Consider the following 26,963-nt stretch of genomic DNA (forward strand, 5'->3'; position numbering starts at 1 on the left):
GTAGAAAGAAACGAACGAATTTGGGGTCGGCTATTCACACCCCCCTCTCTAGCCGCGACCATCGATCCTAACACAGGGGACCCCGCCCTGTGGAGTCAACGCCACGTGGAAGTCACAGTGGCAGTTGTCCATCCGGAGAGGGCCGGATGCGACCGGACGGCCGGCCGGCCGCCCGGTGGAACTGAACGTCCGGAGAGGGAGGGGTCCGAGCGGCTGGCCGACCGGACGATATTCGGCTGATGGTTAAAGGCGCCCTGTCGAAATCAGGGTTCCGGCGCTCAGTGGAAAAGGTCGCGTGGCCGAGCGGACTTCTCGCTCGGCCAAAGCCATAAGGTAACTGCTAATAGTCTCCACAAAGCACGTGATGGAAGATCTCCCCAAGTAAACCACCGCATATGTCCGGCCGGATGTTGAGGGAGCTGTCCGCCCGGAAGCCAGATCTGGAGCAAAGGGGAAAAGGACAAGGAACGTCTTTTTCTGACAACAAGTATGTTTCACGTGTGGGTCATGCTCCAAATCTTGTGACAGGGGATTCCGCTGTCCCATCGAGGACATGCTGAGACTGTAGCAGTATGGGTTAGGGAAGCTCACTGACAAGTCCTTACCGGAGTATGGGCCATGGACACGTGTACACCTCGGTAGGTGTACACTCATTTCTTTGCTGCCCTATATAAAGGCCATCATTCTTCGCCGGAGGTACACATGCTACGAGTTTTGAAGCCACTGTTTCTTTCTTGAGCTTCGCCTGACTTGAGCGTCGGAGGGTCGTCGCCGGGAACCCCTTCCCGGCCCGACTTCTGTGCAGGTTCGCCGTAGCTTCGTGCCACCAGTCGAAGATCCATGACAGTAGTCGAAGAGCACCCTGTGTCTAGCGTCCATTGATTCAGCACTCGGACAGGATCAAGAGGGAATTGTGAAAAACTTAATAAATGATTAAAGCATTTAAAACGACCAAATTAAATGGGTAAAAAGTAAAAAAGGTGTCCATATTTTTAAATGATCAAAAGCATGTAAAATTATTAAAACGGCTCTACAATTTTAAAACCATACCAATGTTCTAGAATGAAAGTTTCCCAATTCTGTCAACAGAAGGTTCCGTTAACAAACAATAAATGATTTAATTGATGACTTTGTGACTTCCACTTGGGACTTTTTAGAAAACTGACGATGAATACGTTTGGTTTGTTGAAAAAGGTTCATGAAGTTGAACTGACCAAGCTGTCTCATCGACCATTCTACAAGCCATTACGTAATGATCAATGGTTTTCATTTTCAAATCAATTTGCCGTCTAGAAGCCATCCCTTTACTAGAAACTGTGGGTGACTGTGAGCCGCCGTCTTAATTCACAAATCCTTCCTTCCTTCCTTCTTTCAACACAATAAATCAATAGATAAATAAATAAATAGTTTTTTGTTGGAAAAACAAGAATGAAGAAAAAAACTCCTCATCACTCATCAGCTTCTATAAATCTTCGTTTTTATCTCTGAAATGTTTCTCTTCATCTGTGCAATCGATTCTCTTCCACTGATACGACATCAAAAATTAATGGCGATTTTTGCTCTGTCCTCTGTTTCTCCGGTGGGCAAGTCCACCTTCACTCCTGTTCCCAACGTCAGCAGAGCTCCTCGAATCAGGGTCTCCGCCTCTGCCGTGGCGGTAGCCGCTCCGGCGGCACCGACTACCATGTACGACCTTCTCTCCGTGTCCCACACCGCCGGGGCCAGTGAGATCCGGGCCGCCTACAGGCGTGTGGCCCTGCGGTGGCACCCGGACGCTTGCCGCTCCGCAGGGGACGAGCGCCGCTACGCGGAGCGATTCATGCAGGCACGGGAGGCGTACGAGGTTCTCTCCGATCCCGCCCTCCGCCGCAACTACGACCTCGGGCTCTCCGGCGACCGCTGGGCCGCCGCCGTCGGTGCCGCCCCGGCCTTCCGCGAGGGGCGCGATCGGCGGCGAGAGGGAGGAGTGACGGGGTTCGGGAACTGGGAGACGCAGCTGGATGAGCTCCTGCGCCGGTCGGCCGTGGCGGAGAACGGCGCCGCGGAGGAGACCTGGGGCGGCCGCGCGCGGAGGGCCTGCGGCGCGTAGTGGATCGAGTCCACCGCGAAGGCTGGAATCTAAAAAGATCTCGAAATCTATAACAGTAAAATTTATGATTCCAGCAATTGATCCATGGAGGCACCTTTTTTTTGTTTTTTTTTTCCATTCCTTTTTTGTATATATATCCTGAGGGGATTTTTTTTTTGATGATTTCTATCAAGAATCATGATTATCTATTGATAAATCTGGTAGATTTCCGTTCTTGTGCTTCAACAAACCTAATGATTCATCGGGAATTAGTTGATTCGAATCGTGTAAAGTTACTGATGTTAACTAAAATATATATATATATATATATATATATTAATAATAATAATAATAATAATAATACCTAAATGATATGGTAAATAGGGAGGGATCCCCGGATAGGGTACACGGTTAACAGGACCGGAGTAAGTGGCAGTCAGGTGGATCAACTCGAGTGGTCAGCTTGGTAAAACTTAACACCAATCAGATAGCTTCAATTAGCTACTGTCGAATGAATGTCCTCGAGGCCTAGCTCTCCATTTGGATATTCTCGGGGTCCAACTTCTCATTTGGTTATTTATGAGGCTCTGTTTCCCACTATGCTTCGACCGGCTGATTTTGATTGAACATTCGAGAGGCCCAACTCCTCACTCGGAGGCCATCAAAGCCCAGCTCATCACGTAGTTACTCATGAGGCTCTGCCCCCCACCATGCTCCGCTGGGGTGATGATGATCGGATATCCTTAGGCCCAACTCCCCACTTGGATATCCTCGGGGCTCAATTCCCCCACTTAGTTACTTACGAGATTCTGCTCTCCGCGACGCTCTAATCAATCAATATCGATCGTATATCCCTGGGCCCAACTCTCCACACGAATCTTTGGGACCCAACTCCCCACTTAGTTACTTATGGAGCTCTCTACTCCCCACCACGCTCCAATTGACTGATATTGATCGGACATTCTTATGGCCCAACTCCCCACTTGGAGGTCATTGGGGCCTAACTCCCCGCATAGTTACAAGGTCCTGCGCTCCACCACACTCTGATCGACATTAGCCAATCAGACATTCATGGGGCCTACCTTCCCACTCGGATATTCTCAGGGTTCAGCTCTCCACTTAGTTACTTACAGGGCTCTACATCCCACTATGCTCTAATCGGACATCCCTGGGGCTCAGTTCTCCTGTTCTCCACTCGAAGGTCATCGGGGCGCAGCTTCCCGCATAGTTACGGGGCTATGCTCCCAGCGTAGTTATGGGGTCATGCTCCCCACCACACTCTGATCGACATCAGCCAATCGGACATCCTTGGGGCCTAGCTCCCCACTCGGATATTCTCGGAGTCCAACTTCCCACTTAGTTACTTACAGGCTCTACTCCCCGTCATGCTCCAATCGGACTCCTTGGGACCTAGTTCTCCATTCAGAGGCCATCAAGGACCAGCTCTCCGCGTAGTTACTGGGTTCTACTCTCCACCACATTTCGATCGGCTGATGTTGATCGAACGTCTTGGGCCTAACTCCGCACTTGAATATTCTCAAAACCCAACTCCCTACTTAGTTACTTTATGGGGCTCTACTTTTCACCATACTTCAATCGACCAATGTCGATCGAACATCCCAAAGGTCCAACTCCCTATTATTTGAAGGTCGCCAAGGAGTTCAACTCCCCACTTAACTATTCACCGACCTTGTCACCCCTAATTAGAAACTAGGCTTGTTGCTTATGGCCCATCTCCCCACTAATGGGACTGACAATTGGCGGCACATCAAGCCTTCTGGCCCATAGATCCATTTCGTAATTAATACCCCACGAAGATTTGTTAGAAAATTGGAGAATATCTCTGTCAAGATACAAGATACTCATACACACATATACAATGGGACCACTTTGATACGGCAATAAGCGACAATTAGACATGTCGTATAATTATGATGTGATGTCTCATTAAATACGCAGATCACAGAAACATTATAAAAGGGGACCTTTCGGCTAGTGTAAGTACGCAAGTCCACTAACCTTCTTCTAAAATTCTATTATTTTTTTTATAATATTGATTTAATCATTGGAGTAGTCGCGTCAGGACCCCAATTTGTTTCCTGATAATCTTCTTCCTTCACCTACTTGTGCTTACAAGCATAGCGTTCTGAGTTTGAAAACATTTTACGGTCGACTCCCAAGCCAACTCATTGATAATTCCTCTTTATCGTTTCCCAATGGGATCACTAAGGGCGTGTTTAGTTTGTACGTTTTTCATTTTTATTTTTTGAAAAACGCGTGTTACTGAAAAATGATATTTGGTTTTGTATTTTCTATATCTGTTTTATAAAAAAATAGATAGCATTTTCTATTTTCTAGAAAATATGTATTTTATCGAAAATAAAAATGGAACATATGTAAACCAAACGCACCCTAAGTTTTGTAAATACTTAAATTATACATTCTACTGATTTCTAAAATACTCTTCCACTCTCCCCAACTGAAACCAAATTTAAATTTAAAGCTAAGGGAAGCTAAAAAAAAAAACAAGAGAGAAGTATAAAAAATTAGTATATACAATTTATTAATTTGAAAAAGAAAATGAGTGATTTAAATATTTGAGAAACTTAAATGTATACTTTTAACTAATTTGCTCCTTATTATTTATTTTCTTTAAAAAATCAATAAAAACAAATTATACGAGTGTCAATTAAGATAATATAAAATTCATCCAGGAATCAATTTTAACTAATTTTTTCCATCTATTTGAAATTGAATGGAATAAATCTTTTTTTTTTCTCTCGATCAAACTTCTCAAGTGTGCCAACAACTAAAACACAACATTAAAAAAACGCTCAAACTAGCTTGCACAATTCATTCATTCATTCATCTGTACTTCCAATCCAAACATTTTTTTGGATGTTCAATTTTTTTATATAAAAATGCGTTCTTACACATAATTTTATAAATTATCTATGCTTCTAGTCCAAACACTTCCTTGCGCGCTGAACAAATATTATTAATTATAATATTATTTTTTTTCAAATGTAATAATTGTACACGTAAAATATTCATAGAGCCTTTTATTATCATTTATTTTATTTTATTTTTCCCAACTAATACGCGTTTAGTCCATACTACTGATCCAATGCAAGCAATTTATTCCCCAACTAATCTCTACCAGCTTGGAAATTCACTAACACTGGAAGCTTCTAATTGAAAATAAGATAGAAATATCTGGCAAATTTAAAATAAATTCTAAATCAACAAATGATAAAATAGAATAATATTATTATTAGATTTCAGGTCTTTGATTTGTATGTGCTGCTGCCACGTGGTTCAAACTCCAAAGTGAGGGTAACTTGGATCGTTTATTTATTTATTAATATTGCCACATTGCATTTAAGCCCATAGTTTCCTGCAAATAGCAATGGAAGGTTCGATTGGATAAGATGTTCGTTGGCGTTGGATCCTTCCGCATCCAACCACCGACGGCTAGCGGGGCCGACAATTTCCATAATTAAATCTTAAAATTAGATTGCCTCGTTGTCGCGTAGCAGGATCTCACGTAATGAGATTTTCTTACTTTCTAAAATAAAATAACAAAATACATGTATATATATATATATGTATATATAGTGTATACGTGCATAGGAATTGATGGTTTTCGTCTAGAAGCCAATCCTTGATAAGATTTTCTAGAAGATTATGATGGGCCCATCTTTTCTGCTGTCTTTATTCATCTCTTTTACTTTTAATTATCTGTCTCTTTTTTTTTTCCATCTTAATTCAATCTCTCTATAAATCTCCCTGCCATCTCTGAACCCCAAATAGCAACAAGATCACTAGATTCTCTCAAAGGAAATGGCAGCTTTGGCTCTTTGTCCCTCTAACTCCTTGTACAGATCTTCCTTCTCCCCAATCCCTGCCAAATTAAAAATAGCAGCTGCTCCTCGACTCAGGGTGTCTGCCTCCTCCTCCGCCGCCGCCGCAGCCGTCTCCGCGTCTGCTCCAGCATCGGAATCCATGTACGACCTTCTGTCAGTGTCCCACACTGCAGGGCCCAGCGAGATCCGCGCCGCCTACCGCCGCCAGGCCCTGCGGTGGCACCCCGACGCCTGCCGGTCAGCCGGCGACGAGCGCCGCTACGCCGAGCGCTTCATGCTGGCGCGGGAGGCCTACGAGGTGCTGTCCGACCCCGCCAGCCGCAGAGACTACGACCTCTCTCTCTCCGGCGACCTCTGGGCGGCCTCCGTCGGCGCCGCCCCGGCCTTCCGAGATGGAGCCGCCCGACGCAGGAGGCGCGGGGACGGAGTGGTGGGGTTTGGGTTCGGGAACTGGGAGGCGCAGTTGGACGGGCTCCAGCGGCGGGCGGAGACCGCGGGGGAGGAGACGTGGGGCGGCCGCATCCGGCGGGCCCGACCCTTTGGATCGTAGAATAATTGAACGGCTGAGATGAGTGGTTTTAGATCACGTCGTATATGTTTTTAACACCAGTACGATCAGATCTAGGCGATGGCATGTGATGTATATATTATATTGTTTAATAAATATATTAGTTTTTGGTCTTTGAAAATTATAAGGATGACTTTTCTTTTTGCCTTTTTCCTTTTCTAAAATCAAATCATTTTAAAAGTTAATCATTTTTTGAAAATTATAAAATCAAATCATTTTAATGTGATCATTTGGCCTGCCCTCTTTGATTGTGGCCCTCAGTCTCATGGAGAGAACATTTAATTTCCCTTACTTGGGAAGCTAAAGGATGGATGAGAATATTATTTATCCATCTTTATTTCCTTTTTGTCAATTCAGATAAGTTTTTAAGAACAATAACGAATCAGCATTTTGCAAAGTAAAAAAATTGCACCATGTTCTTATCCACCCAAGCCGAACTTTAATCTTTTTTAATTTGAAATTGCAATCTATTTCTTACAAATCACTTTTAAATCACAGTTTTCTTGTTTGACACGGCGAGCAATTAAGTTTGGATCAAATGATTCAATGACGATAAGATAACAATGTTATAAATATTTTTTTTTTCATTTAAACAGCTGCTTCTGTAGCATAGTGGTAGTGCGTTCGCTTCGTAAGCGAAAGGTCGCGAGTTCGATCCTCGTTAGGAGCTATCTTGTTGATTATCAAATTATGATAAATTTTCAATGCATGAATTCATTAAACCCGCTACATTCTAGAAAAGCCAAAGAGTATGAGTATTATTATAATTTGTTAAAAGGACGAAATTGTAGAAGTAGTTAGAAAAGGGAATAGAATTATAGCTCTTAAGATAATAGTAGCGAAAAGACTATGAATATAATTAGCTTATATGAATCACAAGTAGGATTAAATGAATCTACCAAATCGAGATTTTGGGAGGACTTAGATGAAATATTACAAAATATTCCATCAAATAAAATGATTTTAATAGGAGGTAATCTAAATGTGCATGTCAGAGTAAAAAATGAGGAATATTATAGAGTACATGAGAGTTGGAACGAGAAATGAGGAAGGGAAAACTATATTAGATTTTGCGATAGCATATGACCTTATATTCGCTAATACATTTTTTAAGAAAATAGAAGAACACTTAGTCATATTCAAAAGTGAGAATAATAAATCACAAATTGACTTTCTTATGATTAAGAAAAAGGCTATAAAGATTTGTAAAGATTACAAAATCATCCTAGAGAAAGCTTAACTACCCAACATAGGATAGTAGTGTTGGATATACGCCTCAAACATAGTATCAATAGAAGGAAAATATATACAATTCCTAAAATTAAGTGGTGGAAGTGAAAAGATGGGAAGCAAAATATATTTAAGAAGAAGGTAGAAGTACAAGTATTAGGTGAAATATATTATGACTCTAATACAACATGGAATAAGATTGTGTCAAAGTTGAAAATAGTAGCTAAGAGTGTACTCGGTAAGTCAAAGGGGCATGCACCACTAAGTAAAGAATCTTAGTAGTGGAATGAGAAAATATAAAAAAAATGAAGGAAAAATGAATAACTTATAAGAAATTATATATTTGTAAGACCGAGGAAAATTTTAAAAAATATATAATAAAAGAAAGAAGTTAAGAAAGTAGCGAGTGAAGCAAGAAATGAAACTTTTGAACAGTTATATCAAAAATTGGATACAAAAGAAGGGGAAAGAGACATTTATAGCTAAAGTGAGAGAAATAAAAACAAGATATCTTAGCCAAATAAAATGTATTAAAGATGAATGTAATGGGGTATTAGTAAACGATGGAGAAATAAAAGAGCGATGGAAGAGATATTTTCATCAACTTTTTAATGAACGTTTAGGTGACCAACTTAACTTAGGTAATTTAAGTAGGTCAAATGAGTATAGAAATTTTAATTTTTATTATAGAATTCAAACTTCAGAAGTAAAACAAACTTTAAATGAAATGCACAATAGAAAAGTCGTTGGACCAGATGATTTTTTGATAGAGGTATGGAAGTGCTTAGGGAAACAAGGTATTGAATGACTTACAAAATTATTTAACATGATATTGAAAACGAAAAAAATGTCTGATTAATAGAGGATAAGTACTCTAGTTCCCTTATATAAGAGCAAGGGAGACGTACAAAATTGTGCAAATTACAGGGGTATTAAACTAATGAGTCATACTATGAAACTTTGGAAAAAAGTAATAGAAAAAAGATTAAAAAATAATACTACAGTAACAAAAAATCAATTTGGGTTCATGCCTGAAAGGTCGACAATAGAAGTTATACATCTTCTTAAACAATTAATTGAAAAATATCGGGAGCAAAAACAAGATCTACATATGATATTCATTGACTTAGAAAAAGCTTATAATAGAGTCCCAAGAGAAATTATATGAAGAATTTTAGAAAAGAGATGTGTTAGCATAACATATATTGAACTAATTAAGGATATGTATGAGGATGTAACAATTAGAGTAAAAACTTTAGGTGGAGTAACTGAAGAATTTCCAATAAAGATAGGGTTATATCAAGCATTAGCTTTAAGTCCCATCTTTTTATACTAATTATAGATGAACTCACTCCGCACATTCAAGACACAGTACCGTGGTGCATGTTGTTTACAGATGATATTATTTTGGTAGATGAGACACGTGAAGGAGTAAATGCTAAACTAGAATCTTGGAGGGAAACACTGGAAGGGAAAGATTTTAAGCTTAGTAGATTAAAGACAGAATATATACAATTTAAGTTTAACAATATTAGAAGTAATGAAACAATTGTTAAGATAGGAAAGGACGAGTTGTCCGGAACCGAGAGATTTAAATATTTAGGATTATTTTTGCAAAATGATGGAGGGATTGAGAGAGATGTCTTACATGGAATACAAGCAGGATGAGTGAAATGGAGGGGAGCGTCGAGTGTTTTATGTGATCGTCAACTACCTCTTAAACTTAAAGGTAAGTTCTATAAAACCGCAGTTAGACCTACTATGTTATATGGAGTTGAATGTTGGACTATGACTCGAGTACATGAGCAGAAGATGAGAGTTGCAGAGATAAGGATGTTAAGGTGGAGGTATGAACATACGAGGATGAACAAAATAAGAAATGAGAATATTAAAAAAAAATCGGAATTATATCTATTGAGGAAAAACTCCGAGAGACGTTTAAGATGGTACGAACATGTACTTAAACGACGAATAAATACTCTAGTTGGGCGATGTGAAACTATGATAAACATACATATCAAACGAGAAAGAGAAAGACCAAAAAAAACTTAGTTAGCAATAATAAAATATAATAAAATTTATTTAAATATAGATGATGATATAATAGGAAATAAAGCTCAATGACATAAAAGGATTCATACAACCGACCTCATCTAATAAGAAAAATCTTGATTGTTATTGTTATTATTTAAACTGAGACATCAACTCAACACTTCAGACAATTAACAAGAGACGCACACAGCCATTGACTTATCGCAAGAGATGGATAGATGATAAGACATTTGAAAACAACAAGCACAAGTAATTAAGCTATGGTGTTTCAGACCTGAATAGTATTCTTCCATACCAGCATTCAATTTAGGAAAACCAAATAATAGCATTACTATTACATTTGCTGAGCAAAAAGAAACAAAGCCACCATGATTAGACAGACCAGTTTTGGGCATCAGCATACTCTAAATTATATTCCCCAGTAAAATGTAAGTGCTTATCGAGGCAAGACAAGAGCCCAGTATGCAACAGCTTTCGGGCGTTGGATATGCATACTTATCAGCTATCTTTCAATTTCCAACAAGTTTAGGCACTTCCACTTGATCAATCAAGAATACTAGATAGACTTGGTATCCTTCATACACAACCTTCAGACTTGATTTTACGGCATGAGGTTCGAATGGAAATAGTATCAACACAGGTGCACCCTTTATGTACTCCAGAGATGGGGCATGAAGTTGGACCAGACCGATCGTAACGCCTCTTAAGCAACATAGGCTTCAACTAATGTTAAGCAAAAGGATTCCTGCCAACTGACGCAATAGGACCTTGTGAAGTTATGTCCCTGGCAGTAGCAACACTACATTGAGTTACTTTCAAAAGCACGATAACAGAATAAAGGGATTCACCAAACCATACCGCAACTGAGAGCTGGGCACTTCCCCTCCATTATATTTAAGGCTTCCTGAAGAGGAAAAGGCAATTTTAATCGGAGGCATAGAATCATCAATCTTTTTACTGAAAGGTTACCTTGAGTTACAGGCAGTGCATATGAAGCATCTGGATTCTGGGGAAACCATGTTTGTGGAAATCCAAGTAAATCAGTGTGCAGGAGCGAATCTGGCAAGGTAGTCTGCAATTGGCTCAGATCCAGAAACTGAAAAAGGCAGCAAGGGTAATGTAAGGCATCATTTATAATTAAAACTGATTGTTCTAACTTTGTGTAATCAACTAAAAGCGTATATAAATGATCGAAGCTTCTTATCCGGAAGCATAACCATTTTTGTGCATGTCCAATTATTGACTCTAGATCAAGATCATAGGTTAACTAGAACAGTTTGGACCAAATTCATCAGTCAACTGCCACCAAGCCATCTAAAACTTTTCCTTGAGCATTCATTCGCAGAATTTGCTCCCACGATTCCATCTCAACTTGTTCAAAGTTTTATTTTTTTTATGGTAAAATAACATTTAAAAAATTATAAAAAAAAAGGTCATGCTCTGACAAACTTTTTTACATAGTTTTAGTGCTTACTTACCTTATCATTCACATCAGGCTCTGAATCAAATGGAAGATCAAATGGATTTTTAGATCTCCTTACTTGAATATCCCCTCCCTGTAGTCACATTGACAATTTTGTTGAGCAAACGCAATGCATCAAATGGATTTGTAGATTTTTCCTTTTAAAATTGTATCAAACTAAAAATATGTTTTACAAGATATGTTATAACATGTACAAGAAACCTAGTTATCAATAGATCAAATATGCATTACTTTTTCTGATTATTTATTTCCTCCTTTCCAATAAAAATACATACTGCTTGCAGATCTTATGATGGCTTCATCAACTTGGTAATAGCAGGGTAACAAATATAATTTTTGTTTAGCTTTTTGGCTGCAATTCTACCAAATCTTTATTGACAGAAAAGGCAAGAATGTCGAAGGACATTCTGGATAAATAAAACAAAGATGAGAAAAACTTGAAATGGCCCTTCAAAGGTAGAACTGAAGCAAACAAATAATGGATTCATCCTCCACATGGAATGAAGCCACATGGAATGAAGCCTACAAAAGGATCATGGCTATCTATAAATAGTCAGCTATGATTCATTTATTTTTTTCTATTTCATATTCTTTCCAATCATCAACAGCCTAAATATTTGATATATTTTAGAGCTGAAAATAGAACCAAATTGATTGTGACCAAGATGGTAAACCTAACTAAAAGGGAAGTTTTTCAGCAGGTTAGACTCATTGTTGTCATACGTTGAAAGCTTGTTCATAATGAAAGTTTGTTCAATAATGAACGGTCTCAAAGATCTGCCATGCCCTATTTTCCAAATTAACCAAGACCTCTGTTTTCTTATTTTGGTTGAAGTGCTCCATCAAAAGGCACCTGGGTCACTATACAACAACAACAAAATAATTGGAAGTTTATAACTTTGGTTTAAACCTCCTCGGCTGTGTTTGTGAACAAAGGCTAATCTCTGACAGGATTGTGATCCAAGTGGCATGTCACAGTGGGTGAGAGTTCCACTATCTACCACTGATCTATTGATTTCTAAAAGCCTTAATTGTTTGCTTTAATGGTGATTTTTGTAACATTTGCCAAGTTTCACAATTCATGGATTATTTGGAACTATAATTGCGGATAGGGTTTTTTCATTTATATGCAATTCTAGTCCACAGTATTGTTAAATACTTCCAACCATAATCTGACAATATATTTAAATTTTTCTCCTCCCTTGAACTATATCATACAATTAAACTAATTGTACACTAAGATCAACAAATTCGTATGATCCTACTTTGCAACTAATATCGACAATTTTCTAAATATGCTCGTAAGAAACTAAATTTCAAACATACAATTCTGATGGGCATAAGCTTGCAGGGAACATTATAATTGGAAAAAAAAAATTCTTGATCCTTTAGATTGGCAAATAAAACCTTAGACGGAGTTAGATCATTTGCAAAAACTTGTGCTTCACTGATTTGTGATATATTCTCAAACGATTTTGGTTGAAAACTTCCTTCAGAAAAACCAAAAGCATCCCAAGTCTGAAAAAGGAAAAAAAACACAGATCAGAGTATCATAAGCTGAAACAGTTAATGTATAATCAGCAAAATTATTAAATGAAATAGTACTTGTCTAGCTTTTTGTCAACATGCTCACCTGAGAATTTGTGACAGTAACAGATGGCATAATATTGGTGTTCTGGTTTTCAAAAAATAAGAAAAGGTTATCAGTTGTGTTTTCTGGAAATGGATGGACATTTGCCTGAGAAACTGCAGCTGAGTCCAGGTTCAGTTCAGGAGACATGTTGACTTGAAGCAAGTCAAACGTGGCCCACCCTACACTTTCAGATAATGGTTTGGATAATTCTTTTACTTCTGGACCGACTGTAGATGTAGGTTGACGATTAAAAGCAAACATATCTGTAGATGGACCCAATGAAGGAACTGGTTGCTCCATAAGCGATGGATTAAAAAGATCCTGACTCCCAGTATGTGCTGAAGCAGAAGTATGCATCAAAGATGGATGAATTGGTATCTCTGAATGTTTAGGTAGAGAAGAATTATCAGGCTCCAGAACAAGATCAATTATGTTACTTGAACTAGACGGTGTCAAAGATGCAGAATTGCTGTCAAAGGAACCAAAGCTGCTTGAAGACGCGGTCCTCTGGACAACAAAATAAGAATAGAGTTATATTTCCATTGCTAATTTGTTTCTTATCAAAAGAAACAAGTCGTTCATTATCTACAAAGACATAATGGTAAAATGACCTGCGAACATGGGAAACCATCTGAATTCATCCCAGTGTTTGAACCAGAATATGCGTTCAATTCAGGGGGTTGTGTATCTTGCACTAAGATATCCCTTACTTGTCGAAAAGGACTACTATGACCATTATCTTGAATATTTGGAGACTGGAGTATAGATGAATCTGCTCCACTGGTAACTGAATAGTCTGAATTCCTTGAATTTGGACTCATATTACCAAGTCTGTCCTGCTGTTGCTGCTTACCCTGGTAAGCAGGACTGTACATGAAGTTAGAGATTTTGCCTTCATAAAGACCACGATCTGAGCCAGGTTTTCTTGTTAGAGTTCCAGTTTTTCTACCACTATATTTTTCTTCATATTGGTCTTCATAAGGCGGACTTTGAGAAAAGGAATGGTAAGAACTAGCTCTTCTGTGATCCTCATGGTTCTTCTGGTTCTGTCCAGGGTAGTAAAAGGACAAGGCAATAAAATATCGTTAAACAATAAGAAATTTTTAAGACAAATATAATTACCAACATTGCATTATATCACGGAAAAACTGAGAGAAAAATAATGTGGGTGTAGATTACTTGCACGTCTCTAGGTGGCTTGTCAGAGGATCTCGTGCTGGAGTATTTCTTATCCACATAAACCTTTTTGATGAATTCTCTCAGCTTGTCAAGGTTGCTGTAATTTGTATTCAAATAAATATTAAGAATGTGAAACACAACATAGTCGTAAAGTAGGTTCTCTATTCATCGTGGTAAAGTAGGTTCTCTATTTACCTACTGTCAGGCAGCCTCATTCGCTCAGTGTCCCAATCCTTTAAGAAGATTTCTCTAGCGCGCTGAAAAAGGAAAAAAAAAAAAACAGAAAGAAAAGTTTGTAAAAAGTGCATAGCTTATTTCATACAAACAGTAGCTGAACTTTTTATGCTACCTGATTGCCTCCTCTCTGTAAAGCCTCAACCTCTTGAGAAGTAAATTTTGACATAGATATAGACTTAACCCGATGAGTAAATTCACGACTGTAACGTAAAAAAATATATTAAGCATAAAAAACTAGAAAACAAAGGTGATTGTAATGTATGAGAACTGGCGTAGAGTTATCCTAGAGAAGAGACAGTCAATAAACTATCGATGGTCAAGGAAGTCCCAACTGCAATGCAATCAAAAACTACAAATAAGAAAAAGCATACATAGTTGAGCGAATTTATTGATTTCTTGTAATGATTGCTCAAGAACCTTCAACATGAATCTCCATAAGAATCTCATTTGACAAGTGAGATTCTTTTAAAGCTTAATATATTACATGGTAACAAGACTTGCCCATTAATAATCAAGTTCGAGACAAATTCCTTAAAAACTCTAAATGACTGTTCCATTAGTGTATAAAGTTAGTTTGAATCAATTTGGCACTACTCTTTGCAATCAAATTTAGTTGAAGTTTTAGATTAGAAGGAAGTGGCTCTAAATTTGGCAAATCAATCTTTCTATGAAACTCCTTGTTAAACTGGAAAATTTTGAAGACCATGAACCGAAGATGTCTCTTTTGACCAAACATATTAGGTGATTACTAAATGAAGCAGTAAGGCAAGAAGCAAATACTAAAAGAAAATGAATCCATGAATCACATACTGTATGCCACTGCAAGTGACGCAGATAAAAGTCCAAAAATTGATGCACACATACTGGGGACCCTGGGAACGAAAATAAAAAAGAGACCAAATTAGCCGAAACAAAACAAACAGCCATAAAAAAAAAATGAACTCGATAAGCTACGCACTGAAAGAATCATAGAGAAAAGAGCGAATCTAGAGATCTAGCGAAACAAATAGAGCACAATAAAGTAATCTAGCGAACAAAAATACAGCATAAGAAAGCAATCTTACCAGGCTGTTGCAGTTGATGCACTTCCTGTTCGGAGGAAGCTTGAGGAGGCCTCTGATGACCTTTTCGTTCCTCTCATCCTCCTTCTTGCTGCTCATCCTCGCGTTTCTCAATCAAAAGACGCACCTTTTTCAGTTCGAATCAAAAGCCTCGGACGGCAAAACCTAATTTTGGGCACAGACAGCGAGCGCACAGTCACGACCCAACCGATGCAAGGAAAGTACACATCTCGAGTGGCCAAATTTAGGGCTTCGCGAAAAGGAATCACAAAATTCAGCCGGGAAAGGAAAGAATCACCAAGATCGGGAGCCGGAAGAGCAGCGAGAGGCAGGGCGCAGCAGATGTGGGAGATCAACAACCAGTGCGGCAGGAAAAGGACGGCGCACTGATGATTTCGAGACAGCGAAGTGGAGAAAGGAAAGGGGGAGGAAACAAATGGCTAAGAATAGGAATCAACGCCAGAGGAATTTAATAATGACTGCTCAATCAACCATGTCTTCCTCCCCATCATGCGTATTGAGTGGGAGAACGAGACCAGCATTTTACTCCTCCCCGCTGACCCCCTGCCGCCATGATCGATCTTTACAGTGTTAAATGCCTAGTGATAATTAAAAAAGCAACTGCACAAGAATCTATTTATTTCCTTTTTTTTTTAGAAAATATACCAATATCAAAAAAATTAAATTCTAAACATCGCACATGAATTTTATTAAATGTGTTTAAAACAACTCTCATCATTTGTTTATTGCAATGAGACAACAAACAGCCTCACCTATTTGTTCTTGTTGTCCGTTTTTTATTGGACAGATCGAAATCCATCTATTGCAATTGCAACCTGCGATAAGACAAAGGGCATTAATGAAATCATAAATGTTTTAGCTTAGTGCTTGGATATTTGTTGTTTAGTTGATTACAAGCACTAAAAAAACACAGAACAGAAACACTTGTGTCCACTTACACAGAGTGTCTAGCATTAAATTGATACGGTCTTGCTTAATGTCTTCCATCAACTTTTGTTGGCAATCAATCAATTGTTGCTTTTTATTTCGTGACAAATAATGGAGATCTCCAGAAACTTGATCAAAAAGAGATTTTTTTTTGTTTTTATCCATTCAACAATTCTCGGGTTTACATCATGATAAACAAAACAATGATTAGACTAAACTTTTAGTTATTGAAATTACAGAAGAAAATCATCCTCTGCATTCCTGAGCTACAATGCCTTTTCGGCCTCAGTTCCTCGTGTTCTTCTTCTTCTTCATAATCTACAAAACATGATCCATTTTAATTTGCAATAACCCAGCATTGATGGAATTTATCATATTCGAACAATCAATATATTTCGCATTGACAAAAAAACTCAATGTGTGACATTGACCTAACATGTCGACAATCATAGCTATACAGCATAAATATGAGCAAGAACGTAAGAGGACCACTCGCCGGCGATGATTTAATCAACTACAGAACATAAGACGAATTAATATTTTGTAAATTCCAAATTGTACGATCAAGAACGCTGGAGTTGGTGATAACAAACAAGTTCTCCTACGCGTTCGTTCGAATTAGGTATCCGTCCAGATAGGCGAAGGGTGATTCGCTTCTATTTCTCATCAGGAGTCATCGGGGTTCCGAAACTCAAACGAAAACAAAGTTAATCTGCGAACTTACTCATCTCAACAGAAGATCCAAGCCCTATAATCCGCGGCGACCTGGGTGGCGGAGATGGTCGCATTCCTGCCGAAAGGTGGAGGGAACGAAGCTGAGTAAGGATAGAGGCGAATTAAAGGATGTCAAGGGGATATTATCATATGTTGGCCGGCTGGAGTGTGACGGAGGAAGGAAGAAGGTGGCGACGGCGACGGCGGCGGAGGATGAAACGAAACAAGGAAATAAATCGCAGCGGCGGAAGAAAGGGCCGCCGCCGCCGGTAATCTGGGACTTTGTCGGTTCAGCGAAAGGACTCTAATCCACTGGGTCCGAGCCGGTTCGCTTGGGTTCGGACGGGTATCTAAAATGTCGAGTCAAATCTAATCCACTGGATCGACGTTAAATACATTGAATTCTGCACATTTATTCACATAAATAAAATAAAATATTATATATATATATATATAAAAGAAAATAAAAATTATTATGATTGGTCGTACAACCCGAGTAAGATTAATCCGAACCCGAGTTAACATTCAGGGTCGGTTACCATAAATCATGCGAGGCGACTGGGGAAGTTAAATCGTAGCTCTCCGTCTCAGATCTTCAAAACCCTAATTTCCCATTTCGTAGCGCCGCAAATGGGGAGGAAGCGAAAACCAGCCGTCCAGAATCCAAAATCCTACTATTCATCCGACGAGGAGGAGGAGGAAGAGGAAGAAGAAGAGGTTGAAGAAATCGAGGAGGAAGAGGGGGAAGAGGAGGAAGAAGAAGAAGATCCTGAAGAAGAGGAAGAGGAGGAGGAAGAGGAAGAGGAAGCAGAGGAAGCAGCAGAAGAAGAAGCAGCAGTGGCCGGAAACGTAAAATTAGAGACGACTGTGAAACTCACGAAAGACGAGGTAGAAGTGAAAGAGGAAATCGACCCCGACGACCGCGAGTCTATCCGACGTCTTCTCGAGCCCTTCGGCAAGGACCAGCTGGTCGAGCTCCTCAAGGAAGCCGCGCTACGCAACCCTTCCCTTCTGTCGCGCATCACTACCGTTTCCGAATCTGACCCCGCCCAGCGCAAGCTCTTTGTTTACGGTCTCGGCTGGGATGTCACCTCCGAAACCCTCAACGCAGTGTTCTCTACTTACGGTGACATCGAGGAGTGCAGGGTTCCCACTGACCGCAATACTGGCCGCTGCAAAGGCTACGCCTTTATCCTTTTCCGCACTCGAGCCGCCGCTCAAAAGGCCCTTTGTGAACCACAGAAGAAGATTGGTAACCGTATGGCAACCTGCCAGCTTTCTTCATTTGGTCCCCCTGGTGCTCACGGTCCTGTTGTTGAGCCCACTGGCCGTAAGATTTTTGTTAACAACATCGGCGACCATGTAAATCCTGAGCGTTTGCGTGCCTTCTTTGCCAAGTACGGGGAGCTTGAGGATGGTCCGATTGGGTATGACAAGACAACGGGGAAGCTTCGCGGGTTTGCATTCTTTGTCTACAAGACGCAGGAGGGGTGCAAGAATGCCCTGGAGGAGCAAAGGAAGTATTTTGATGGGTGCGAGTTGAACTGTCAGAGGGCTGTCGAGGGGATGAAACCGAAGAGCCAGGCAACAGAAGTTTCCTTGCCTGCGGGGTTACCATCAAATGACCATTCTTTGACTTACGCCTCACAGTCAATGATGGGTCTCAATCCAGTAATCGGGTTGGTAGGGCAGAGTCTGAATCCAGCAGTGGGACTGTTAGGGCAGAATGTTGGGGTTGCAGGAGTGTCATCGTCTTTGAACAGGAGTGGCACGACTCCACCATATGGAGCGGGATTAGGCCTTAGCGGAAGTGGGTTGGGGGTTAACAGCTTCAGTCCCAGTGTGATTGGCAACTATCAATCACAAGCAGCTTTGCAAGGCTTGGGAACCTACCATAGCAATTATTTGCCTTCGTCAACCAGGACAAATTCACAATCTGGCTTACCCCCGTACTTTGGGCGCTAGGTAAGATAATCTATGGCCTCTGTGAACTGAATATGGCATTGTCTTGATCTGTGGTTTTACTGAGAATTCATACTTTAATTGTTGATTGTGGAAAAAGATACTATCTGATGTCTACATGCCATTGATTAATTGACATGTGATTACGATATTATTAGTATTTTCATCAACAAGATTTCAGGAAAGTGATTTTACCAGTTTTATGGTAGCTCAGATCGCTAAAGTATGAGCAATTAAAAATGCTGATATTAGGACTTATCAACAAAGAGGAAAGGAAAGGGTAATTTGCTCTACAATATTTAGATTTAAACTTAACCAACCAAAACTTCTTGCGCAGGGAACAATATCTGTATCTTTAAAATTAGAGATATTATTAATATTAAGATACAGAGACGGGCAGGTCCATAGTTAGAGATCATGTTTTTGATTAGGATATATAATGCTTTGGTTTATTGTATTTCTCAGAGCATATTCTATGGCATCATGTACAAACATAAATATTTGGTTAGAAACATTGTCTGTACAGGTCTTTGTTGCTATTATTATTATTATCATTATCATTATTTAAACTTTTGCTTCCCCTCACCCCTCCCTCACATAAGGTAACTCTTACATGCATGAGATTTGTATCACATGATTTAACCTAGATACTAACGACTGTGATTTGTAGCACATGAATAGATATTCTTCTAATCTAAATATTCATAATGGTTGGGTTAATTTTTTTTGAACCATATTCTTTGTGACCATGTCTTGTTGAACATAATTCTTGGGTTAGGGATATAAATTGTTTATGTTTGCATCATTATACTATTTTATTCTTGAACATTTATTGATTGTAATGTAATTCTAATATGCAACAAGTTTGAATAACTATTTGTTTAACTTGGAGTGTCAAGCATGATTTGTCATGTGAGTCAGAGATATTAATTATCTTAATTACCCTTGGGTTTAGTTTGTGGGTTTCCCACAACATTTTAGAGACCATTGTGGTCGAACATGAAATATTGTGCAAGCAAGGCCAATCACTCAATTATACTATTGCTATGTTCTGTGTGTCTTACTTGCATGAAATGTAAATAACTTTTTGTATCTCCAGTGCCGTAAATTGTGTCTAATATAAGATAGCTACTTATGTTGTTTGATTTAGTGTAAGAACAATTATTGGAGCAATTATGATTGTAAGAACAATTTTGATTGTAAGTATATGGGCTTGTTTCTTAAATCTTTTTAACTATTTTAATCTCTCCCTTGCTTTTCTCCCTTTTCTTATTTCGTGTAAGAACAAACCCTTCTTTCTCCTTTTCTCTCTATCCCTCCCTAATTCTCCTCCTTTCTTTTTAAATTATTTCTCTCATATTTTTCTCTTTTCTTTCTCTCTTTTGCTCTTGCTTTCTCCCCTACCTCATTTTCTTTTCCTTCTTCCTCTCCCACTCTTATATCTTATTGTGGACAGTTGTGGTAGAGGTTGCAACTCTGCAAGATCTAAAGTGGTTAAGTGAGAAAAGCAGTTTGAAATCAAAAACTTCATGAGGCTGTTTTTGCACTTAGTGCTGGCTACATTGCAATTGGTGGATGAGGAGAAATGTTGGAGAGAGGGAATAGAGGAGAGGAAGTACATTGAGAGAAGTACTAATAATTTGGGGGGCTAGCTGCCTCTGTCAGTTTAATTGGATGGAGCATCAAATTAAGTATTCATTATGGTTCATCCACGTTATTGCAATAAAAAAAATTGTACTCAATTTCACCGTAACTTTTTGCCAGTTAGATATGGTCCTTTTATGATTTTATCGCTTAAGTAAATAGGTAGGCAACTATAAATGTCATTTTATAAATTATTAGCTTTTTTGTATTACACGCTTAACAATCAGCTTGTCCTATTGAATGTAGAATCTTTTTAGTTGAACCTTATAAGTCAGTTCCATTGTTTGGATGAAGTTACTTCATCCTCCATTGTCTTTATCTTTTTCATCGGAAGTAAATACTAAAACCAACCCATCTACATTTTCTCTCTCTTTCATCCGGAGTAATAGTAAAAACAATCCATCTCCATTTCCTTCATTAATTTAGAGAAGGAAATAATGTTAGTAACTTGATCATCCAATACCATGCATTCTGGTAAAACAGTGACAACAGAACAAGAGTGTTTTAGTGTAAACTTTTATTCAGATCAATACAATTTTGCACATTGGTGAGTAGCTTTCACCACACATAGCAAAACTAACATATTATGCCTCAAAATTATGGTCCTCTGTGGTTTCTATTACTGCCGTCAAGTGTAAGCTAACTGTTGATGTAGCATTGATATTATTACATTTTTTTTTTAAAAAAAAATGTAGTTTAAGTTGATGCCTCATATTGCTATTTGGTTACGAAAACCTCGTTTCTTTTTCTTTGTCATTTTGGAGGATCATCTAAGCTAACCTTTCCCTCTACAATGCAGGTTCCTTGGCCTAAAATGAAGTGTTCTCCTCAGCTGAGTATTGATTAAACTGATGAGTTGAAAGGTAGAATACTTACGGGTTGTTTCTCAAAATAATGTTTGCCCTTTCATTGTCACCGATATCTGCAGCTCTGGCATCGTTTATACTATTGCTAGGTTTTGAACTTGGCAATGTTTGAACTGTTGATGTAGTTGGATTCGCTTGCATATATCAGATAGACATTTTAATTTGGCTACGTTGTTGATATCTACCTGATAAATCGATTAGCTCACTCCTATTTTTTACTTACCAAAAATTCGTCTTTTTTTCAACTCTACTCTGGAGTTCTAGTGATATCATGATGCATTCCAGTTTTAGTATGTGCTGGAAAATGTGTTCCAGAAAATAAATATTTGTCTAATTTTATCTCCACTTACGAAAGAGACTCCCACTCATTGTCTGCTAGGAAACATCAACGGGCTTTTGTACAATGCTACCAGTATTTCAAAAATACAAATTGTAATTTGTAATAAGATTAAGAAATATTTGTATTTATTTTATTTTGGCATTTGAAATCATAAAATTCTTCAACTTAAATATCTTAAAGGTAAATATGAGGCCATTTTAATTTCTACCTCGTAAATGAGTCTTATTTAGGTTAGTAAAAAACATAACTTTAAAATAGAAAATTAATTAAGCAATTCAAAAAAAATATTTTTTTAAAATGATTTAGTTGGTGTTAATTTAGTCATTTATGAATATTAAATTTTGTCTCTGATAATTTTATCTCCAATTGAGTCTTATAAATCAACTTTTATTCAGTCTTTGATAGGTTTTGTTTGAACCATATTTTTATCATATCGATCAGTCTAAAATTTTAATTTATTAATTTTTTATATGTTATAAATTTTATACCATTTATATTTAAATTTCGATATTAATATGGTATGATAAATTATTAAATTATACCAAATTTTTATATTAAAACTATCACAGTAAAGAAACCTTTAAATGTAGTGATGAATTTGAGGTTTCACGTAAAGCTGTGATAAACTTCTAATTATCTCTGCTAAGCAAAAAGGTCGGGGTTAAGTAGGAAAAGGACCCAATTTCTTTTGACAATAATGATGCAAACAAGTCAATAGCATTACAATCAGCATTGTCACTAGCATAACAAAACAGTTAGTCATAACGATCAGCAAGATGTCACATCAGTACAATCAGTGTGCAGGCCTGTTGTCAATACGTTAGGAATCAGTGATGGGGAATCAAAACTTGTGGGAGGAATGTTTTCCCTGCCTTGCAAAGCTTCTCTAAGAACTAAAATATTCTATCACTTGCATGTATTTGTATCTACATCTATACTTTAAAAGAAAAAGTAAAAGCAATGGAACAGAGATCGTTTAACGAGGGAGCACTTGCAAAGCGAAGGATTCAACAGGCAACAATCAGAATCATTATTAGAAAAAAGAAAAAAACAACATTAAGCTGAGAGAAAAATCACTATCCTAATAGTGCTGCAAATTCAATAGACAACCTAAGCAGTTTATAGAAATGTGAAGCTTCTCACTCTGCTTTATTGATGCATCCATCCCAACTAGCATTTCTCATTATTGAAAAAAGCAACACCTCTACCTTCCTTGAAATGCCAAGATCAGTTCTTTCTTCTAACATTATCTTACCAACAACTATCGAGAAGAAAAAAACACGAGATAACCCTTACTTACCTTGCGCTCATTCATTCATCATCGCCGTTCTCAGGAATTGTAGCTTTGTCACTGACCAACTTCTCCTTGATTTCTTCTACCGCCTCTACATCTGCAGTCGCCTTCTGAGACCCGGTAATCCTTGCAAGCATAACAAAAGACATTCCTCCAAGCAGATTGTTCAAACACCTAAGCACCACCACTGATGCCTTGAAAGCAGATGAAGGCAATGCCTTCTCCATTGCGTACTCGATCCCATTAAGGGTCTGGTACCGGAAATTGCTGCTCAATCCCATATGCAGCGACCAGGTCAGCGCATTCAACACGGTCGGCGGGGGCTTGTTAGGTGGCTCAAACCCTGAATCCATCTTCTTGCGTAGAGCGATCAGCCCATTTGAGATCGCCGTCCCTGCAAGGCCCGCAGCGAAGCCGACAGCGGCAAAGGTGACACCTTTATAGACAAAGGTGCCCATACGAGAGATTAGGGAATAAGACCCCGGCTCAAACATGTGGCTGGCGGGGCAGGTGGCAAATAAGCCAGGTAGAGCAGAGGCGCCGGCTGCGGAGGCAGCCGTGGGCGCCAAGAGGTACATGAGGACGAAGTTGACGATGGATCCGACAACGAGGGTGCAAAATACGAAGTCGAGCTCGCCGAGACCAAAGTTGGGTCGGGAGGCCATGTCGCCGAGGACGCACGCAGTGACGCCGACGACCTCCTCCATGAGGACCTTGAAGGGGAACTGAGGATCGGCGGCAACTCTAGATCGCCACCCCTCTAGGAAGACACCCAGAGGACCTCCCAGATCTGACGAGGCGGGCTCATCGCGGTTGCGATCATCGTCCGAATCACCATCTCCGCCGCGACCGTGGTTGCCGGGTCCATCTGGTGGAAAGGCAGGGCCTCCGCCCGATCGGTCAGGGGAGGTAAAGGATCGGTTAGGATTCGCATAGCGAGCGATGAGAAGCGGGAAGGAGCCGGTGGAGAGAGGGCGGGGGGAGGGATGAAGGGAGGGGCAAGGATCGCGGCTGAGGTTTGCACCTCTCGGTACACGGCGAGTTACGGTGCGGATCGGAAGCGATGAGAAGCGGAGAAACGAGGCGTCGGCGGCCATGGCAGTTCTCAGGCGAGGGCGGGCGAAGGTATCTCGGTATTAACGAAGGAGAGAGATGGTGCTTTATCAGATCCAATGTATGGATCAAACTAAGGTCCATATCTACTAACCAACGACATTTAACCAAACCGTCAAATAGGAAATGTGAACGATCTTTAGCACACAAGTGACGATGCGATACGATTATTTTGCTGTTTCCTGTCCGACGAGATCATGCGTACACGAAACAACAACGAGAGTTTTGTGAATTGAGCATATCGAAAAAAGATTCCATATTCCTGATCTATCCTTATGGATTTTACGATATTATATTGATTCAAGCGAGTAATATGGACAAGATGGTCCTTAGTAAGGGTAAATATGGAATAATGATTAGTAGTGGTTGGTGGAATATATAATCTTATAAGATGCATTAAATAGACGTCTTATAATAACGCTACATTCCACGTCACCTTCATGGTCAGGTGTAATTGGTGGATTCCCCGTGTATGAACTGGGTTTTTATCTTTATGTACGTGAAAAGTCAGTCTTTTCCTTAATTCATTTGAAATATCAGCTAAATTAAGATGGTAATTTATTGTTTCCTTTATTAATTAGAAAAATAATAATAAACTAATAGGAATGATTTAAAAGGACTGATAGTGCCAGAGGGATCTTTTCTATGAGGGAAGAAAAATATTATTTTAAATTAAAGAAAATAAAATGTTTCTTTAAAATTTAGAATTTAAAAGCGACTTAAAGTAATAATAGAAAAATTATTTACACTCTCTAAATTCTAAATTTTAAAGGGAGATTTTATTTATTTATATTCAAAATGACATATATTTTCTATCCTTTAACTGGTAGGACAGGAGGAGAGGAAAATTATTGATAGCAGATCATGTCTCCGATAGTGCCCCTTATTACGCGTGAGTAAAAATGAAGCTTAAATGAGCAAATTTAAAAGAAATTTCTCATTTAAAATATCAAAGAATGATAAAATATGGTAGTAAAGAAATAAAAATGGTAAGGGATATTTCATAAATTATGAACATTAACGGGTATAAACGAAAACAAATAAAAGTTACAATTAAGATGAGATACTTGATATATATTGGGCACTTTTGACAATTAGAAACGTCTTCATGTATGAGAGGTGTCTATAGTAAACGGTCATCGTAAACATGTAGGTTAACAACTTGTTATATAGAGAAAGAGGGGGAAATTTTAACCTGAATATCCTTATTTTACATATTCATGGACGACTAAATATGAATCCGGACACCAAGTGTGTATATATATATATATTTATAATGTCCTTTAAATTTTAAAACTAGCTCAAGTATCTCACCTTTACATTATTTTTTATTTCAAACCTACAATCTTTTATTTTCTCTCATCTTCTTTATAAAAAAAATTAATCATTGTTGGAAAAAATTCTAGGAAGCTTACGGTCGTCCAAAGTGCGAGCATTTACTATCCATAGACTAAGTTTATAACTCTAAATACTTAGGATGCGTTTGGTTCGGGGTTATTCTTGATAATCTTGGTTATCCATCCAAGGTTATCAACAAAAACCTTGTTTGGTTTAGGTATTTGATGATTCCCGAGTAATGTTCCATGCCCGACACGTCAACAAAAGGGTCATATAGTCCAGAATCGGAAAACCTTAGAAAACTAAGGTTTTTCTTGATTCCGGGGTTAACGAATTTTTTTTTACCAAAAATACCCTCTGATAAGAAAAAACATGGAAAAAGAGAAAAAACTGTAAAAAAAATATTAAAAATGTAAAAAAATAAAAAAATGTTTAAAAAATTTTAAAAATTTTAAAAATAAATAATTTTAAAAAATAAAAATTTTTAAAAAATATAAATTTTAAAAATAAAAAATTTTAAATTTTTAAAAATTTAAAAAAATTTAAAAAATTAAAAAATAAAATAAATAAATAACAATTAAAATTTAAGAAATGTAAAAATATAAAAAATATAAATATAAAAAAATATAAAAACATTAAAAAAATAAAAAAAAACATAAAAAAGTAAAAAAATATACAAGAAAAAGAAAAGTAAAAAAAAAAGATAAGAAAATAAATAATAATAATAATATTATGTATAGTTGATTTTGTAACTGAGGGTAATATGATAAAATATTAAACTAAGGTATTCATTAAAACCTTCAAACAAATAAGTTTTGTTACATTACCTACGTTGAACCAAACAACATTTGATTATGTTTTATTCCTCATAACCTTGGTTATGTGATTACCTGGTAATCACATAACCAAGGTTATACATGATAACTTGAACCAAACGCACCCTTATAGTTGATAGATACAATTTTTAGCATGGAGAGGAAGGGAAAAAAATTATGATTAGGGAGTCTTAAATAGAAACCAACCAATCGATAATAAAATTATGACTTGTTAGCTATCAGCTTATAATTGTTAGATGCTCATTGGTCATGCGAAAGGCCGTGGTATCAGTCCTTTGTGATTTAACTTCTTTTAAAATATGTGGGACTATCCTAAGGATCGCTAAGTTACTGATTTGATACAATGATTGTCATGATATTGCCCCCATAGGCATAGCCAAAATAATACTTGGTGTTGGATAAAACGTATCATAGGTGATGAATAGTGCTCATATTTTTTTTCATATTTTTCTTAACAAAAACTCAGAGTTTAACACTTTTAGTTTTATTTAGTTCAGGGCTTGTGGCAACTCTTACTTCAAGATCCGTAAT

General features: G+C 38.1%; 5 protein-coding genes and 1 non-coding gene across 6 annotated transcripts; 4 read left to right on the top strand and 2 right to left on the bottom strand.

Annotated features, from left to right (window-relative positions):
• Positions 1–1,546: 1,546 nt before the first annotated feature.
• LOC121996162 (chaperone protein dnaJ 20, chloroplastic-like) lies at positions 1,547–2,089 on the top strand. Its single transcript, XM_042550014.1, has one exon. It carries the CDS (start codon positions 1,547–1,549, stop codon positions 2,087–2,089), a length of 543 nt encoding a protein of 180 aa, XP_042405948.1.
• A 3,822-nt stretch (positions 2,090–5,911) lies between these two features.
• Positions 5,912–6,484, top strand: LOC121996171 (chaperone protein dnaJ 20, chloroplastic-like). The gene has a single exon (XM_042550024.1). It carries the CDS (start codon positions 5,912–5,914, stop codon positions 6,482–6,484), a length of 573 nt encoding a protein of 190 aa, XP_042405958.1.
• Positions 6,485–7,100: 616 nt separating this feature from the next.
• On the top strand, positions 7,101–7,172 carry TRNAT-CGU. The gene has a single exon. It is a non-coding gene; the product is annotated as a tRNA-Thr (tRNA).
• A 2,862-nt stretch (positions 7,173–10,034) lies between these two features.
• Positions 10,035–15,973, bottom strand: LOC122016320 (probable ADP-ribosylation factor GTPase-activating protein AGD14). The gene is made up of 13 exons (XM_042573576.1): positions 15,676–15,973; positions 15,381–15,542; positions 15,127–15,188; positions 14,429–14,516; positions 14,275–14,336; positions 14,080–14,176; positions 13,512–13,946; positions 12,901–13,407; positions 12,675–12,785; positions 11,263–11,340; positions 10,754–10,880; positions 10,643–10,688; positions 10,035–10,568 (listed from the first exon to the last, which is right to left on the bottom strand). The coding sequence occupies exons 2-13, from the start codon at positions 15,474–15,476 to the stop codon at positions 10,514–10,516; spliced, it is 1,764 nt and encodes a 587-aa protein (XP_042429510.1). The 5' UTR covers positions 15,477–15,542; positions 15,676–15,973; the 3' UTR covers positions 10,035–10,513.
• Positions 15,974–17,594: 1,621 nt separating this feature from the next.
• Positions 17,595–21,680, top strand: LOC122016327 (RNA-binding protein P-like). Its single transcript, XM_042573589.1, has 2 exons — positions 17,595–19,004; positions 21,445–21,680. The coding sequence occupies exon 1, from the start codon at positions 17,670–17,672 to the stop codon at positions 19,002–19,004; it is 1,335 nt and encodes a 444-aa protein (XP_042429523.1). The 5' UTR covers positions 17,595–17,669; the 3' UTR covers positions 21,445–21,680.
• Positions 21,681–22,969: 1,289 nt separating this feature from the next.
• On the bottom strand, positions 22,970–24,273 carry LOC122016335 (protein RETICULATA-RELATED 3, chloroplastic-like). Its single transcript, XM_042573601.1, has one exon. The coding sequence runs from the start codon at positions 24,240–24,242 to the stop codon at positions 23,163–23,165; it is 1,080 nt and encodes a 359-aa protein (XP_042429535.1). The 5' UTR covers positions 24,243–24,273; the 3' UTR covers positions 22,970–23,162.
• Between the last annotated feature and the right edge of the window lie 2,690 nt (positions 24,274–26,963).

This window comes from Zingiber officinale, chromosome 1A, assembly GCF_018446385.1.
Source record: "Zingiber officinale cultivar Zhangliang chromosome 1A, Zo_v1.1, whole genome shotgun sequence".
NCBI lineage: Eukaryota > Viridiplantae > Streptophyta > Magnoliopsida > Zingiberales > Zingiberaceae > Zingiber > Zingiber officinale.